The sequence below is a fragment of the Rousettus aegyptiacus genome, unplaced genomic scaffold, assembly GCF_014176215.1.
Source record: "Rousettus aegyptiacus isolate mRouAeg1 unplaced genomic scaffold, mRouAeg1.p scaffold_m13_p_8, whole genome shotgun sequence".
Lineage (NCBI taxonomy): Eukaryota > Metazoa > Chordata > Mammalia > Chiroptera > Pteropodidae > Rousettus > Rousettus aegyptiacus.
The window spans coordinates 18433974-18452482 of NW_023416311.1; the positions used below are offsets into that span (position 1 = coordinate 18433974).

General features: G+C 45.7%; 1 protein-coding gene and 1 non-coding gene across 3 annotated transcripts; one reads left to right on the forward strand and one right to left on the reverse strand.

Annotated features, from left to right (window-relative positions):
• Positions 1 to 4469: 4469 nt before the first annotated feature.
• Positions 4470 to 4542, reverse strand: TRNAV-CAC. Its single transcript has one exon. It is a non-coding gene; the product is annotated as a tRNA-Val (tRNA).
• Positions 4543 to 12144: 7602 nt separating this feature from the next.
• CUNH16orf54 (chromosome unknown C16orf54 homolog) lies at positions 12145 to 14973 on the forward strand. 2 transcript variants are annotated; one of them, XM_016155116.2, is made up of 2 exons: positions 12145 to 12274; positions 12684 to 14973. In XM_016155116.2, exon 2 carries the CDS (start codon positions 12684 to 12686, stop codon positions 13356 to 13358), a length of 675 nt encoding a protein of 224 aa, XP_016010602.2. In that variant the 5' UTR covers positions 12145 to 12274; the 3' UTR covers positions 13359 to 14973. The 2 variants fall into 2 exon arrangements, with proteins under 2 accessions (XP_016010602.2, XP_016010601.2); XM_016155115.2 differs by having other exon boundaries at positions 12148 to 12274; positions 12652 to 14973.
• Positions 14974 to 18509: the final 3536 nt, after the last annotated feature.

Consider the following 18509-nt stretch of genomic DNA (forward strand, 5'->3'; position numbering starts at 1 on the left):
ATTGAATTGTTTGATCAACAGCAACTCTTCTTTTTTTAACCTTCGTTTACTTGATCTTTCCTTTGTTTCCTTTATTTGTTTTCTTCCTCACAGAGAATAATCACTCTCCAGAACACATGATGACATATATCCAAAGGGCCGCCACCCCCCTACCATCTGAATTGGTTAGAATCAACCAGATCCAGCATTCGTATCTGCTGCATGAGCTGCTATCAGTGTGAGCAAGCGAGATCTTTCCACCAAGATGCACTCATTCTTGCTTTGTGTCAGGAAGAATTTATCTAAAAATACAAGCAGATTTGGTGTCCGTTATATATATCACACGAGGTTCAGGCATCTGCTCTCATACACAGCATGTTCTACAAATGCATTAAGACAAAGGCAATGCAGTGTGCTGGCAAAGAGCACAGTTTTAGTATAAGCCTAAATCATATACTGCTAGCATTCCATACATATTTCAGTTTTCTTCTTTTCATTCTTAATTGAATATACTGTAGACCAACTAAAACCCAGTACGTTGTTCAACCAACGCCAGATGACTTTGGCATCTGCAGTACTTCTCAACTTTGCCCCGAGTGCACCAAGGTTATGAGATCTCATATCTTTTCTCTAGTATCATCACTTTTTCATGTCCATTCAATTTATGAATGAATAAGGGCAAAATGCTTAACTGAACACGAGAAACAGTAATACACAGGCAAAGAAAGTTTGAATTTAATACAATCAAAAGCACTCACAGAGGGCACTTAGAAATGGAAATGAAGTTTCCTGCCCTGAGGGGCTCAGAGCCACCTGAGGGTCAAACCTGAAAGGAACCTCCACAGAGTGCAGTAAGCAAGCACGGATTAGTCAGGCACAGAGGAGGGAATGAGGACCCTGTCAGTGGCCAGGGAAGTCGACCACATATGCCAGGACTGCAGAGTGAAGAGAGAAGCAGCTGAGGTCCAGCTCTGCCACTTACCTTGGGCAAATTACTTAAAGTCTCTGAACCTCATTAGTAAAGAAGAGATAAGATCCACTTCAAAGAGTTATTTTAGAGGATAAAATAAGATAAAAATGTGCTTAGCAAATTGCTAAACACGTAGAAGATGCACAATTAATTATGGGCTGTGAGCAGTAGCATAGGAGGAGTAGAGACATTTGGACAAGGTAGGAAGATCAGCAGAGGGCACAAAGTGGGACACATCTTTCTTTGCTGCAGAGGGAAAGTATCAGGGCAGATAGGGCTGTGGAAACTGGAGGAAACCAATCCCCAGGCAAGCTGTGAGTGGAGCCAAGCACTGAACACAATGTTTATTTTCTGATTATTAATCTATCCTTGCTGGCGTGGGGAAAAGAGCAAAAGGAGCCAACTCTTAGAGGCTGAGAATCAATAAGGAAGGGAGCTGGAGCTCCCACTCTCTTCATGGAGGGAGAAGAAGTGGCTAGCAACTGACGGAGAGAGATGTTGGAGTTGGGCAGGGCTCTTTGGGGAAGATGTGAAAGTTTGGAAGAGCAACTGTATGTAGGTGAGGGAGAGAGAGTGGCCCAGATCCATGTTACAGGATGATTGAGGGATCAGGTAGAGTTAGAAACACTAAATGTGGTGAGTTGTGTGATTTTCTCCAACAGGACTTAGTAAGCTGGTAATAGAACAAAAGGAAGGTAGTCGTATTGGTCCAGGACAGAAGATTTATGAGGAAGGGGTGTCAGAAGGACAGGCTGGCAAGTGCTGAAAAGGAAGGGGCTAAAGCAATACACCATAAAGTCAAGGTTATAGAAGAAGTGAAGTGAGGTCAGGGAGAGAGAATAGTCATGATGGACTCCAAGAAGAAGTGTCAATAAGATGGACCAGCAGGTGCAGTGGGAGAAAAGTGAGGCTCAGAGTCTGGGGCATTAGATGGTCAACGAAGAGCAGTCTTGAATGGTAACAAGATTTAAAGTGGCTCCCTAATGAGAAAGGGCAAATCCTTTATGATCTGTCAAAGGTGAGAAGCAATGCTAGATCAAGGTGGAAGGGGACCCAAATGTTGAATGCCTACTGTATGAGGTGCTTTATATAAACTAATATTATCCTCCTAGCAGCCTTTCAAGTTGGAGATTTGTGAAAAATGGAAATGCAGACACAAATAGTTTGCCAAGGGGCCTCACAACTGTTAAGGCAGGCAACTCTCAGACTTAATCTCAGGGCTGACGGGCCCCCAAGCCCATGTGTTTTCCATCTCCCCAGATTTCCCCAAAGAGGTGGCACTTGGGGACTTTCTAATTCATTCTTGCCATTTTTTGCAGTTCTCAAAGTTGGAATCTCTGACTCTTGGGATGTTGGGCAGCCAGGTAGGTTGCCCTGAGCAGTGATTAAACTCTCCTGAGCTCAGCCCTGTGTCTATTTACCGTTGGCAGGAAGATGGTCATGGGTGAGGGCTGGAACTCTCAACTGGGCTGGTCCCCACTGCAGAGAGAGCAAATATGAAGAGGAGAGCAACAGGAAGCACCTGCACTCTCTTGTTGAAGCTCTGAGTATGTTTCGTGTGATTGACCTGCTCAATAAGTCACTCATTCGGTGGGAGGAAGATGTTGGAAATGGTCCAATCTGGGTTCAGATTCAGCTCCAGCACTTGAGTTGTGTGGCTTTGGATGACCGTGAACAACTTTCAGTTGGTCTACAATTAAAGCGTTTTCTGGGATATGGAAATCTCAGTGCTAAAACCAGGATATTCCCAGGCAAAAGGAGACTGTTGGTCACTCCAGACAGGCTACTCAGCCTCTCTCAGCCTCAGTTTTCAAGTATGAAATGTGGCTATCTGCTGCCTACTTCTCTGCTTCTCAACATGCAGTGTTGTGCTTTTCAGAGAACACAAGAGCAAGGAGCAGGGTTTCATTCTGTCTGCTCTGGGGAAGTTTAAAATTGACAGCATACTCTTGCATCTGCTGAAGCTGAACTTCTGAAATACAAAGCAACTTTTCACCAGTATTCTGCTTGGAGCCCTCTACTGTTGCTCATGTTGTGGCCCAGACTATGAGTTGTGAGCCTCCCAATTGATCACCCTCCCCCTGTTCCTGGCTGTTGCTTCTTGTTCCCAGGTGAGCGTGGCAAGGTCTAAGCACACTGTGCTCAGCAGGCAGTGTTGAGATGGAAGTTGAGTGTGCATGGATGAAGGCAGCTAGAGACATAAAATCCAGAAGTCCAGTCGCAGTAACATTGCATTAGAGGTCTTGAGGCTTTAGCCAGAATGGGTGGTGGAGGTATGGCGGGAGGAAAGCAGACAAAGTCTTCCTGAAGGTTGTTTCTGCTGGCGCCTGCTATTGTTTCTCTTCTTGCCTGAAGTTGGTGTCCTCTCATTTTGCCGAGCAGCCAAGTTCATAGAGATACTCAACAATGTAGAGGGCGAAGGTGTGGGCCTTTTGTTGCTACAGAAGGATGAGTTTCAAGCAGAAAGTGAGGAGGAGTGAATGAACGCAGCAGATGTATAACTGGCCACCCGCAGTTCCCCAAAAAGTTAAACATGAAGTTATCATGTGACCAAGAAATTCTACTCCTAGGTATATACCAAAGGGAAATTGAAAACATATGTCCACAAAGAAACCTGTACATGAATGTTCATAGCAGCATTACTCGTAATAGCCAAAAAGGGGAAACAGCTCACAAGTCTATCAACTAATGAATGGAATTTTAAAATGTAATATATTCATGCACTGGAATATTATTCAGGTATAAAAAAGGAACAAAGTCTATAATATTGTATGTCAACTGTAATGGAAAATTAACAAATTTTAAAAATTTTAAAATCTCAAAGGATGAAGTACTGATTTATGTGACGGCATCGATGAAATAAAAAAAGGCCACATATTAAGTGATTACATTTTCATGAAATGTCCAGAATCGGCAAATCCACAGAGATAGGATGAAGATTGGGTCACCAGGCTCTGAAGGGAGGAGGGAAGGGGGAGGGACTGCTGATGGGTACAGAGCTTCTTCTGAAGGTAATAAAAGTGTTTTGGAATTGGATAGTGCTTTTGATTGCATAGTCTCATGAATATACTTAAAACCACTGAATTGTACATTTTAAAAGGGTGAAATTCATAGCATGTGAATAACAGCTCGATAGATGTAATAATAAACAAAATTGGCCACTCAGTCCTGCTACGTGTAGAAAGTACAGCAGTGGAGCAATGTCCTCAGGATCCAGCTGAAGCCCTTGTGCGAGTGCCAGAGGACAGATGTGTCTCCTGGAACCAGGATGCAAATGGGCCCTCCAGTTGGATCTCAGGTGGATAGTAAACCACAGAGGTAGTAAACAAGTGATGGCTAAATACGTTGCGAAGGGCTTGAAGCTTAACGTATTTATTATTATTATTATTTACACCTACAGCACCTGGTCTGCCTAGGTAGTCTCCCCTCCAAGTACTAACCAGGCCCGACCCTGCTTAGCTTCACAAGATCAGACAGGATCAGCCTTGTTCAGGGTAGCATGGTTGTAGACCATGGACCCTGGCTCCACTGGGGCATGAACCCAGGACCTTCTGCATGTGAGGCAGATGTGCTGACCACTGCACTGTGGAACCATGTCCACTTAATGTTTTCTTGAGAGTATCTATCTCCACCAGAATCAGGCTAAGAACTCAAGTGTAGTCAGGTCTGTCATACACAGCAGCTAGGAAAAGATGAGGTAGTCCTTGGGGCCCTTCTTTCTCCTGAGAACATGTGGGCAACAATGTATCACAGTGTAGAGCCAGATGCTGGTCACTGAAAGCCTCAGCCTGGAATGGACCTCGGTGACTTTCCAAATGGTATCATGGCAGAGAAATGGAACCTGCAACGAGTGGCCATGTGGGCAGGGAGACCCCACACATACTCAGCTCAACTGTTTGCCTTCTTGAGATCCAACAGTTCCCATTATCTCCTGGTGAGGCTGAAAGCTTCAGCTTTAGTTTATGGCTGCAGAGAACTGTTGTTGTTTAGCAAGACTGAAGGAGGCACCTGGTAGTCAGTTAGCGGTCCTTTAAGCTTAAAGAGAGCAGAATTCTAGGAGGTAGCTCACCAACCTCTCAAATCTCAGTTCCTTTGAGGATCATATACACTAGAGCTGGTATCGTCTGGACCTTCTGACTAGACAGGACAGCCCTGAGCTGTGGCTTCCGGTTTTGCAAACTCACGTTTCCTCAGAGAAAAGCCTGCTTCTTCCCTGCCCCCATTGGCCCACCCCCAAATAAACCAGGCAGTTTTATCCAGGAAGGCTTCTAAATCTCTCACACATAAAAAAGGGGCACATAATTAATATACACTGAACCTAGCAGGAGCTTGGGCAATGTTGGTTGCTAGAGTTCAAGCCCCTGGTCTAGAATTTTTTGGTTGCTTACTCCCCTACATAAGCCCCATGAGAGCAGGGACCATAGTTCACCGTTGAATCCCTGTGCCTGGCACATAAAAGATAATAAATACTGCTTGGTTTTTGGATCTTACTAGTAGCCAAAATGTCCTCAACTTAGTTTAGGGTTGACAATTTACTTTTTATTCCTTAAGGGGGTTCCATATCTAAAAGTAGCCAGGCTCCCCAGAGCATGATCATAGCTGTGCCCCTGACTGCAGCTCCATTTGGCTCATCCTTACGGATTCTGACACATCCAGGCGAGCAAGAGCACAAGCACATGCATGCACACACGTGGGAGCACATCCATCTACATATACTCCAATCCACACAGGCTTCTCTTCCTGAAAATTAGGTGTCCAGCCACATTTCCAGCATGACGCATCTGCTAATGGCCTGCCTTTTTTTTTTTTTTTTTTTTTTTGGAAGTTCAGGCCAATTCATCTTGATTCGTTTCTGGTAATTTTCCTTGGAATCAAGCCTAGAAGTGGAGTCACTCTAGGAGATCCTGGAGGAATAGATAAGCATCATTATTCTTGAAAGCCTTCCCGGCATACCCTTTCCACCCACCACAGAGAGAATTCCAGCTCTTAGTCTTTGGAGAAGTCACTGAAGGCTTCCCAAAGGGCTAATGTTTTAGCAGAGCCTTGACAGACAAATAAAAGTTGGCTAGATAAAGGAGTGCTCCAATCTCAGGGGGAAAGAGACTCAGTATCCTCAACACCAGTAAAGGGCCACATCACTGGGCTTTCACTGGATAGGTGGATGAATAAACAAGGTACACGAGGAAGGCAGACAGCGGGTTCAGAGAGCTTGAGTTCGTCTGAGTATGAGGTGGTGACGCAAGTAGCGAAGTTGAGGCTGGAGTGATAGGATTGGAGCCAGACGGAGAAAGGCCTTGAGTGCTAAGCCAAGGAATTTCAATTTGACCTTGTTGGCAGCGGCATGCCCTCGAAAACTTTAAAGCAGGAATGTGATAGGATTGGAACTGTCTTCTTAAAAGATTAACCTGGAAAAAGCCAGGCTAGGGGAGAAGTGAGAATAAGGGAAACCATATCAGGAGGGTGTCAAAACAGAGAAGGTAAGAACCCGAACAGACGGTGGGTGTGGGGAAGGGGGTGGGGTAGACACATATGCAAGGTATTTTACACACAGTCACCTGGACCGGCTGGCTGTGCAAAGGTGAGGAGGAGGAGAGATTCCAGGACATCCTGCACATTTCTAGGTCAGCAAGCTGGGAGGTCATAATGCCATTAGTTCAGATAGACATAAATAGGCTTAGGGGAGGGGATGGCTTTTTTAAAAAAAGATTTTTATTATGAAATGTTACACAAATATAGAAAAGCACACAAAAGGAATGTGCTATACAGTACAATAATAATAATAACAACGCTGTTTTTTTATTTATTAACTTTGAATTACCTGTGGATTATATAAATGAGCACTGTTGTGGTTGCAAGTCACAGACTATTAGGCATAAAGGAAAATGTGTCATAAGGACACAGTAACCTAAGACAGGAACATAGCTGGGCATCGGGGAGGAGCCGAACCAGGGACTCAAACGCCATCGGAAACTGCTCTTTCCAATGCTCCTCTCTGCCGGCCAGCTTCTTCCTCTTCTCTGGTTCACATGATGGGAGAGGGACCACTGACAGTTCCCAACTTTTACATCCAACAAATTCAATCACCTAAAGAGCTATTCAACCTCAGTTCCAAAACTCAAAGGGAAAGAACTATGGAATTAGCCCAGCACGCCCGAAACATCCAACCCAGTAACTCGTGGTTCGGTGAGGGGCGACATTGTACAAATGTGACAACTCTTATTACAACCACTTGAAAAAAACAATTCCTCAAATAGTGGCACTGGTCAAGTAATCTAGCAGATGCCCACTATAGAGCAGAAGCTGTCAGACTTCCCAGAGGATACAAATTAGCATGGTGGTTCTCAACCTTGGCTGTGCATTGGAGTCATCTCAAAGAAAACCTTAAAGAAGGCTGATTCCTGTCCCATTTACTTGGCCTGAGGTGTGGCCTCAGCCTCAGACTTTTTAGAAAGCTGCCCTGGTACTTCAAATGTATAGCCAAGGCTGAGAACTGCTTAGTGTAAAGCTTTTCAAACATTCCTGGGCCTACAGATCACCTAGTATCCTGATAAGATACTCCTTCTGATTTAGCAGGTCTGGGCAGAGCCTCAGAGTCTGCGTTCTGTGCACCCAGGTGATGCTGACCTTGCTAGTCCTCAGCCCACTCCAGGCAGCAAGGTTCTAATGCAACACTGTCCAACAGAACTTTCTGTGGTGGCAGAAACGCTCCGTAGCTGTGCTGTCAAATGCAGTAGCCACTGGCTGCATGTGTCTCCTGAGCACTTGAAATGTAATTAGTGAGACTGAAGAACTGAATATTTTATTTAATTTGAATTAATTGGAAGAATTACATGTAGCTAATGGCTACTGCATTGGACAGAGCAGGCCTGGTGGATCTCAGCTAGGGGGAGGGCATATCTGAATCACCTGTGGAATTTCTTCACCAACTCAATGCTCTTATTGCTGCTGCATTCCTCACCCTCCCCAATTCAGGCCCTAAAACAGTATCATAGAATGGGGCAGGGGGAGGCGTGGCTAGTAGGGTCAAATAGTGAATGCTGGAGAAGGCCCCCTGTCCTTACTCACCTGGTGAGAACCACTGATGTAGAGTGTCCCCGTTACCTATTTCTGCATTCCAAACCACTCCAAAACTTAGTGACCTAAAAAGGCAATATTTATTTTTCTCATAAATCCGTGTTTTGGGTGGGGCTCAGAGGGGATAGCTCACCTCTCCTCTACTCGGTATCAGATGAAGTGGCTAAAGGCCGGGGCTGGGGTCATCTAAACAGTTTCTCATTAAGGGATCTGGTTGTCAACCCTGGCTGGGACTTTAATCAGGGCAGCCGCAGGTGTCTCGGACGTTCTCACACATGGTGACTAGGTTCCAAGGTTATGCCTCAACTGTGGGATAGAGAGTGCCCAGGCCAGGAGGGACCTCTACCCTTTTCTTTAACTAGTCTTGGAAGCCATGCAATCGCTTCTGCTCTATCCCACAGGAGTGAGTCACTAAGGCCAGCCTGTATCCAAGAGGCAGGAAATTAGACTCAGTCTCAGGAGTATCAAGGAATTTGTGGACATGTTTTAAAACTACCACATAGACTTAGGACCAAAGAGGACCAAGGACAGATCACTGCACACAGCAGTCCACAGCCAGCTGCCTAGTCTACGAAGAAAGTTTTCTCTTGCTGGTTTCAGGTGCAGTCAAGCTCATCCCTGTTCACCTGGCCCCTGGAGCATCCCCCCAGCAAAGACCTGTTTCCTAGAATTTTGACTCAGAGACTTCTCTACTGCACACACTCCTTGATGGTAACTTCTTGATTCTTTTATTCAGAAATTCTTGGGTGGTAGAGTGGGAGAAACCCAGGAGTCAGGACACCTGGGCTCTGATCACCACCCTGTAGAACCTATATATAAAAAAAAAAGAAGAATGCAGGTTGATTTGGGAATGAGGAGATTATGAGAAATAACTGTCTTCTCTATGTTTCAAGTTTCTATATTATTATTTAAATTTCTTATTATGGTAAAATATACATAACATAAAATTTATCATTTTAATTATTTATAAGTGATATTAAGTATATTTACATTGTTGCGTAACCATCACCATCATACATCTCCAGAGCTTTCTCATCTTCTCAAACTGAAATTCTACACCCATTAAATAATTCCCCTTTCTCCGCATCCCCTGCCCCTAGCTACCACCATTCTACTTTCCATCTCTACAAGTTCGACTTCTCCGGAGATCTCATGTATGTGGAATCATACAGCATTTGTCCCTTGTGACTGGCTCATTTTGCTTAGGATAATGTCCTAGAGGTTCATCCATGTCGTAGCATGTATCAGAATTTCCTTTCTTTTTAGAACTGTATTTGTGTAACATTTTGTTTATCCATTAATCCATTGATGGACATTTGAGTTGTTTCCACTTTTGGCTATTGTGAATAGCACTGCTATAAACATTGGTGTGCAAATAACTGTTTGAGTCTCTGCTTTTAGTTCTTTTGTTATATAATTATACAGATATATATATCCATATATATCAGCATAATTGCTGGATCATATGTAATTTTATGCCTAATTTTTTAAGGAACCAGTTGAAAATTTTTTAGCTTTTTTTTTTTAATGATAAAAGACCATAACAATTAGACTTCCCAAAGGCAATAAAATTTAATGCCCTTGGAAAAAAAAAAAGAATCAAAACAGCCAGTTAGAAACCTTAGGAACAGAAAATCATGTCTGATCTTTCTGGGTTTTAATAATTTTTACTCTTCTAGTGTTTTTATTTTTTAAAGAAAGAATAAACCATAAAACTTTTAGGAGAAAACATAGGCAGTAAACTCTCTGATATTACTAACAGAAATTTCTTTTCAGATATATCTCCCTGGGCAAAGGAAACAAAAGGAAAAATAAACAAGTGGGACTACATCAAACTAAAAAGTTTTTGTACAGCAGAAGAAACCATCAACAAAACAAAAAGACAACCGACTGTTTAGGAGAAGATATTTGCTAATGATACATCTGATAAGGGGTTAAGATCCAAAATTTATAAAGAACTTATACAACTGAACGACAACAACAAAAAACAAACAATCCAATTAAAAAATGGGCGGAAGACCCGAACAGATACTTCTAAGAGGGAATACAGATGGCTAACAGACATATGAAAAGATGCTCAAGATTGCTAATCATCAGAGAAATGCAAATTAAACCACAATGAGATATCACCACACACCTGTCAGAATGGCTATAATCAATAAATAAAAAAAAAAAAACAGCAAATGTTGGCAAGGATGCAGAGAAAAGGGAACCCTCATACATTGTTGGTGGGATTACAAATTGGTACAGCCTCTATGGAAAACAGTATGGAGGTTTCTCAAAAAATTAAAAATGGATATACCTTTTGACCCAGCAATTGCACTTCTGGGTATTTATCCAAAGAAAACCAAAACAATAGTTTGTAAAGATCTATGCACTCCAATATTCATGGCAGTACAATTTATAATAGCCAAGATATGGACACAACCTAAGTGCCCATCAACAGATGTTTGGATAAAGAAATTATGGTTCATATATACAATGGAATATTACTCAGCCATTAGGAAAAATGAAATCCTACCATTTGCAGCGACATGGATGGACCTTAAGGTTATTATGCTGAGTGAAATAAGTCAGACAGAGAAAGATAAATACCATATGATTTCACTTACATGCAGTATCTAAGGAACAAAAAGAACAAACTAATCAAAAACAAATATAGTGGACAATTTGGTGACGGACAGAGGAGAGGAGGGTTTGGGGGGCTGGGAGAATGGGGTGAAGTATTAAAGAAGTACAATTAATAGTTGATAGTTGGCCACGGGGATGGGGAGCACATAGGGAACGCTGTTAGTGTTAATACGAGGGCTAGGTGCAGGGCCAGGGGAGGGAGGGAGCAATTGGGGGGATTGTTTTGTGAACAATATGGATGTCTAACCAATGTATTGTATACTTCAAACTAATTTAAATAAATAAATTTATTTTTTAAAAAAGAAAGGAAGAGAGACTAATTGAAAGAGAACATCCAACCTGAACAACTTTCAGGTTTTGTTTATTTGGACTTTTTAAATAAGACTTTTTTATTGTCATAAATACACATAACATAAAATTTACTATTTTAACCATTTTTAAGTGTCCTGTTCAGTGGTGTTAAGTTTAGGATTTAATTTACAATCTCGCCAAATTCTAGTCTGATACATCCCAAGGCGCAGAGCCATGGGGCTCCTCACGTCCTCAGAACTCCGTCCATGCTGCACTTTGTGCTCTTTCTGCCCCTTTCCTCAAAGCCACCACGGCAGAGCGATCTGAGTCAGGCTACCCTCGTGACCACCTTGTGCCCTCAGTGTAAGACACTAACATTGCAACATATTTTCATAGACTTTCACATTAAATGGCTGTTATTTTGCAAAACAAAATATCAATACATAAATGTTGTGTTATGCTCAGGAAGCTTGCCGGACCACGAATTTACATCTATGCTCCCCCTATCCCTTCCACATACGTGGGTTACGTGACTTTGGACACGACACCTCCATTATTTGGGGCTTACTTATCATCTGTCAGTGAGTGAGTCCAACTCTAGTCCAGGAGCTGGTGATGCTTCATCAAGCCCTGGCCCAGGCTCCTCCCACCCTCAGGCCCAGGAGAAAGGAGCAGAGATGGCTAACATTCGGGGTCTTGGAGACAGACCTAAGCCTGTTTTTTACCCTAGACTCTTCCCAGAGGCCTGACATTGTTGAGGCCTGACATTGTTGCTACCCGAGCCTCATCTTCCAGTTCTGACCATAACTGGGGCTAAATGGTCTGAAAACAAGGAGATGTATCTTCATGAACAGTAGAGAGAAGGCCGGCTCAAGCAGGGGGTGTGTGGGGGCTGGATGGCAGGAGCAGGTTTGGTGGGACCCAGTGGGTAGGACAGGAGCCCAGCAACAACCAGAGAGCAGGCAGTGAGGTGCCTCGGTGCTCAGTGGGGAATGGGTGGGCCAGAGTCTCTGTCTCCTCTTTCTTGGCCACTGGATGAATATTCTGGGGCCTGGAGCCTGGCTGTGGGGTGACACTGAGTTCAACAGGGCCACTGCCCATTCCGGCCCCACCTTTCTTGCCAGGAACCGCCTCCCCACCGCAGTGACCACATCCCCCCAGGTTGCCTTGGAAACATTTCTCAGGCAGGGGACTTGGTGCACAGTTGCCCAGCAACAGGTGGTGCCCTCCCTTCCGCCCTCATCTGAGGCAACCGCCCTGTGGCCTCCCACAGGCACAAGGAAGAGCTGCTGTGAGGGGTGAGAGGGGCTGGACAGAACAGCGCTTGAGGTGAGGCGAGCTGGAGGCCCCTGAAGGTGGGATCCCCAGGGGACAGCACCCATCACTTCCTCCCTAGGCCCAGCAAGACCTGATGGGCCCAGGAGACTGGAGGAAAGACACACTTAGGACCCTTAGAACTTTGTCTGAGGCACCCTGAGATCTGGGAGAAAAGTAGGGCCTCTGGGAGGGGGTTGGGAGTCTGAACAGTATGCCCTGGCTTCAGGCCTCTGAGGGAGCCCCCTGTTCACCATCTGACCCCTCGCACCCTTTCTGGGTCCCCTCTGGCCCTGCCCCTGCCTGGGTCTGTTTCTGAGGCCGATTCCCAGCCTCCTGACCCCTGTCTCTCTTCTCTTGTCTGGGCACTCGCTGCCTTTCTCCCTCTCTAGATTGTGCTTCCTCTTCTGACCTGTTTCTCCAGATGCCTTTGACTCCAGAACAGCCCTCTGGGCACATGGAGGGGCCCCCTGCATCAGAGCCGGCCTCATGGCCCCCGCTACCCTGCGGACCCTGCATCCCCATCATGCTGGCCCTGGCCTCTCTGGCCGCCCTTTTCCTCCTCAGCACAGCTGTGCTGGCTGAGCGCCTCTTCCGCCGCTCTCTGCGCCCAGACCCCAGCCACCGGACACCCACTCTGGTCTGGCGCCCTGGAGGAGAGCTATGGATTGAGCCCACAGGCACCCCTCGAGAGCGCTCCGAGGACTGGTATGGCTCTGAGGTCCCTCTGCTGATGGACCAGGCCCCAGACCCTCGTATCCCCGGGGGCACCTTGGAGGCCCGAGCAACAGCCCCACCTGCCCCTGTAATTTCACACTCTCCTCCCAGCTCCTTAGTCCCTCAGCCCCCACCTAAAGCCCCAGCCCGCAGCACCTTCTGGGGACCTCAGGTCTGGGAGGAGAGGCTCCATGCCCCGGGCTTGGTGAGCTGGGCTGAGCCTGAACAGAGGCTGGAGGCCAGTGTGTGTTTGGAGAGCCCCCAGACCCAAAGGCAGCGCCCGGGAAGCCCTGATCCTGAGTGGGGCCTCCAGCCTCTGGTCACCCTGGAGCAGATCTCAGCTTTCTGGAGGCGTGAAGGCCGGACCAGCACTGGTTTCTGAATCTCCAGGGCCTGGAGGACTCGCTTCCCAGAGACTCTGAGGAAGGCCCAACCTCAGAAGGACCTTAAGACCCTAAGCCTCCAGCTTGGGAACCCAGCGACATCTGTGCCCCGCGCCTCCACCCCCACCAGGGAAGAATGCCCCAGGCCTTTTGCATCTGGATTTCAGTTCCATTGTGTCTGGGTCTGGCAGGTTGGGATGGACAGAGCCTGTGCTGCAGGGGAAGCTCAGAGGTGCCACAGCTTAGGCTGTGGCGCAGAGACCTGGAGGTGGGGCTGACTCTGGGCCCGAAGCCACCAAGATTACACTGCTGACTAAAAACTCAAGGTACCAGACAGGCATGAAATAGCATGACTGCAGCAGCTTCTACCTTCCTTCAGTGTGTATCCAAAATGCCAACATCAGAGGGAAGGGGTCCCGTGGATGCTAAGGAACAGATAGCGCGATGATGGCAGGTGTCAGTCGTGCTAGCAGGAGACGACAGGAATCCAGCTTCCGGAGCCTCACATCATAAAGAGAGGTCAAGATCGGGCAAGGAGCATCTTATTATATGAGAACTGTGGCCTTGACTCCCGGCTCACAGCAGGAAACTTGGGGAGCCAAATCGGAAAAGCCTCTCTTGTCTATAGCTGGGACCTAGAGTGCAAGAAAACCAACGGCTCCTCTGCCCATCCTCTGACGTCTGACACATCCCAGCCCTCAGAATCTTGTCCCTCCACAGTGAGGGAGGCCTGAGCCAAAGTGATCTGAAGTTGAGCCGATGGGGAAGGCAGCACTGTCCTGGGCCAGGGCATCTCCCAAAGTTCAGCCTCTGGCCACCTTCCCTCCCAGCTTGCTGGACCCAGCTGGGTGGAGTGTTCCGGAGACACAGATTCCCACCAGATGGGCTTACTTATAATACTCCACCCTAGAGAAATGGAACCCTAAAATGTCCTTGGCCTTATAGACATCTGTATCAGTTGACCTCTTTGGGAGCAGAGCCAGGGGCTGGTAAGAGGGAAAGAGTTAGCAATCCTCAAAAGTCTGATATCCTAAACTGCAGTCATGAGTGTTCGGATTTTTGCTGTACCAGTTTACCACCTGTACTATTATTTACTTTATACTTTTCTTTAAATTGGCTTACTATTTGCTTAATAAACTTATTTTAAAAGGAATCTTTTTTGTATCACCTCTGTAAATGGAAAACCAGTTTCGCTTACTGTAAATAGAAGGTAAAACATGAAAATAAATACAATGTAAACAAAGATTTTAAGTTCTATGTAGATACTGTTCCCTGCTGGAGGCACTGACCCAAAGACCTGTTCTTTCTTTGTTAAAAGGAACCAGGCGAGTCAGCAGGTGTTAGACATTCTAGTGCCATCCTGAGGCCTTCCCCGGAAGCACTGGGACAGACTGAGCCCTGCATGGGGGGGCTGAGACCCTGTGCTACTTACTAACCACCAGGGACTTCCCAAGTTTATCTAGGAAATGCTGCTGGACAGAGGTCAACACTTGGCTTTTCCTTCTCCGAAGGGCCAGTCTGGAAGCACTTGGTCCTGAACCTCTCCCACCCTCCTTGGATATCAGAAGTCGAAGGTGCAGCAGGGGAATGAGAAGCCCCCAGGCTGAGGGGCCTCTCACTCTAATGCACAAATCCAGCACCTTCCCTGAGCCAGGCCCTGGGGGTGGGACCTATAGCTGGGACCTAGAGTTAAAGAACCTGACCCCTGCCCGCAAGGAGCTCATGATTTCTCTAGTGGCAGAGGTGAGGATGTAGGGGGGTGGGATAAGAAGGGTCACATAACTGAAACAAGGCAGGGCTCCTGTCCCATCTCTGTCACTTACACGCTGGGTAACTATGTCGCTTCTCATCACAGCAGCTGACAAAACTAGGCTGTGGGGACTGTGCTCGTGAGGAGTGGTCAGTCCACCAGGGAAGCAGAACAGAGATACACTGCTCAACACTTAGATGCCTGTGCACCAAGGACTCAGCCGAAGCAGGGCAGTGTGGAAGGGACATCGGAGACGAGGTCCGGGCACTCGGTCTGGCTCCATACAATTGGAGACTTCAGAAGGGTAGTTTTTACATTCCTGAGCCTTCGCAGTCTTTCAACAACAAGAGAGTTGAAAGTTGAACAAGATGCTCTATTGGGACTTTTCTAGCTGTGACATCTGAGGATGGTATAAAAAGAAAAGTGGATGCACGCGCGCAGGGATGAATGTGATCTTCCTGAGGCGGAGTCGACCTGCTATCCCCAAGGTATCTTTATATTCCCAGCCCCAGAACATGGTCTAGAACAAAACAAGAGCCTAAGGAAAGGGAAACGAATAAGTGAGTGGATTAAAGATGCATTGGTTTTACCCCTCCCCCTTTCTCTTGATTTTAAACCTCTTCCTCTCCTTTTAAACACCATCTTATTACTTTCTCATGTTGAGTCCTTCTTTTATGTCTTTAGGAATTCGAAACCTACTTACCATATGGCCCTTTGCTCAATCATTCTATTGTCTGGAGGGCTGGTATGCTCACTCTCATTTATAACTAGTGATTTCCTCTTATGCTTTCTAATTTGGGGCTATGAACTCAACTTCAGCAGGGCCTTATTAGCGGGAATCCATGTGACCAGTTTGAGGGGATGTCTCTTTAGAGAGAGTCTGTGTTTGTTCCTGCCTAGGATGCTTCAAGGCTAGTACCGACGCTGGACCACATTATTTAATTTTATTTAGGCTTCCAAGACCATGCAGATGGTGTAAACTTGAACCCCAAATCCAGGTGAGGGCAGACCTTTGGTTAAGAATTCTCACAGGAGATTTTCTATTGCCTCCAAGTCTCAGGATGAGACGGAAAATGTTCTTTTGTGCTCTCTGGACCGATGGAAAGATTTTTCTTCTAGCCTACTCTTTCGCTGAGAGTGTCATCCTTTCAGGAACTGAGATTTTATTAGGGTCTCAGTTTTCAGTGCCCCAAACAAGGCCTCATCCTCAATTTCTAGGCGGATGTAAAACTTAAGCCCTTCATTGCTGAACTCTACAACCACCCAGCAGCTCACACAGCTCTGGTTTTCAATTTCCTCTTTGCATGTGGCTCCTGGGGATTCCCCTTACTTTCTTGAAACCCAGCTGTGCATTTTAAAGGATGTTTGCTTGATTTTATGCAGCATTTCTAGATGTTTTGTGGTGGGAATGTGCTTGTCAGGTTATAGTATTCACACACACAAAAGACTATTTCCTCTATAAATTCAAATCTCTCCCACCTTAAAACAACCAGCCAACCAACAACTAATTCTCCCTCCTGCACCACATAACATGACCTCTCACCTCCTTCACAAACTTCTGGAAAGAGCTGTCTGTCCTAGCAGTCCACATTTTCTCATCTCCCCATCTCTCTGCAACCTGCTGCAGGCTCTTGCACATTTTCAGTACTCTATAGAAGCTGCTTTCACCAAAATCACAGCCTGCATATTTTAATCAAGGGACATCATTCGGCCTCCTGTCGGCAGCATTAGATTTCATTTTTGACACGTTTTTTTCCCTGCTTTCTATGACTCCACACATACCTGACTTCCCTTCCCTCTCTCTGGCCATCCTTTCTGTCTCTTTTGCTGGCTGCCTTCCTCAGAGGCCCATCCTGCACAGCTTAGCTCTCCCTTGACACACTCTTCCTGGGCAATCTCACTGATGCCGTGGCTTCAGTTGCTGTCTCATGCCCTGGTGACCCCCAAGTCTCCACCTCCAACTGTGGCAGATGTGGTTCTCCTGTAGATATTCTCCCATTATTCTAAAGTAATAGTACCAATAGAGAAGAAAATATAATTAACTAAAAGATTATTTCAGAATCAGTCCATGCCCATCCTTGGGTAGAGTATTCGTCCCTAGGATAAAATCAGCTCCCCACTCCCCATAAAAATGCTGTGGTCATAAATTCGCCTGAATAAAGAGGCCAAGCTGGAGACACAGGTGAGTTATGTGGATCAGGGGACAGAGGTGAGAAGAGACCACATGCCTGTCCATGGGAGTAGCTGCCACTCGGTGCTACCAATCATGTCCATCCTTCTGGCTTTTCGGCAGAAGCTAGAACTCCAGATTTCTAGGTAAAATCAACGAAAATGTTGACCACTCTTTACACACACACACACACACACACACACACACACACTCACACACACACATCATACATATATACATATTTTTAAAATCTATCTATAAAATCCAAATGAAGCAAGTCTGTGCGCTACATGTGGCTCAAGAACCATCGGTTGGAGAGCTCTTCTAAACAAACTCAAGCAAGAGCTCCTGAAGTGGGTGCGGATTTCCCCTCATTATCTTGGCCTTTGGTTTGAAGTGGGGCAGCCTCCTCTCAGAAAGTCTTAAATCAGGATTTTCTCTGCCTTCACATTATTGACGTTTGGGCCAACCAATAATTCTTTGTTGCGGGAAACTTTCCTGTACACTATAGGATATTTAACAGCATCTCTGGCCTCTATCCACTAGGTGCCAGTGGCATCCCCTAGTTGTGATACTCACCAAATGTCACCTCAGTAGAGGGGAAGGGAACGAGAACCTCTGACCTAAGTGAAACATTTTAATGAATTAACACACCTGCCCACAGAGCTTGCAGCCTGTTCAGGTTAAGACTGCTGGGGAACCAGACCCTCTTAGCTGCCAGGGAGAACCACATGGGCCTCCTCTTACTAATTTTCAGTGATGCCAAAAAGGAATAAGATGAAGAGACAAAACAATCAGCCCTGGAGGAATCAAATCAATAAGGTAATGCACTCATGAAACAAGTGTAGAGGCTTCTAGGAAGGTTCCAATTGTAATTGGAGAACAAGAAAAAGTTCTGGAAATTACAAATATAATTGTCCAAATTAAAAAAATTAATAAAAAGAAGGTATGGGAGGAAAGAATTTTTAAACATCTCTCAGGATGTAGAGCAAAATGACAAAGAAGTGGAAAATATGGAAGAAAAGTTAAGAGATGAAGGATCATACCATTTAACATTCATCTAACAGAAGTTCCAGAGAAACCAGAGAGGAGGGAATGATCAAAGATTGTATTTAATTTAGAAAAACATTTCATGTAGAGAAAAAAAGTCTGCGAAGCGGCCCTCATCTGACTGCACCCTGGAGTCACTCACAGAGCTCTTAGGGACATGGACATTGACACTCCCACTTC

Coding starts and splice junctions, on each gene's coding strand:
- CUNH16orf54 (XM_016155116.2), top strand. CDS start 12,684: ATGCCTTTGACTCCAGAACAGCCCTCTGGGCACATGGAGGGGCCCCCT.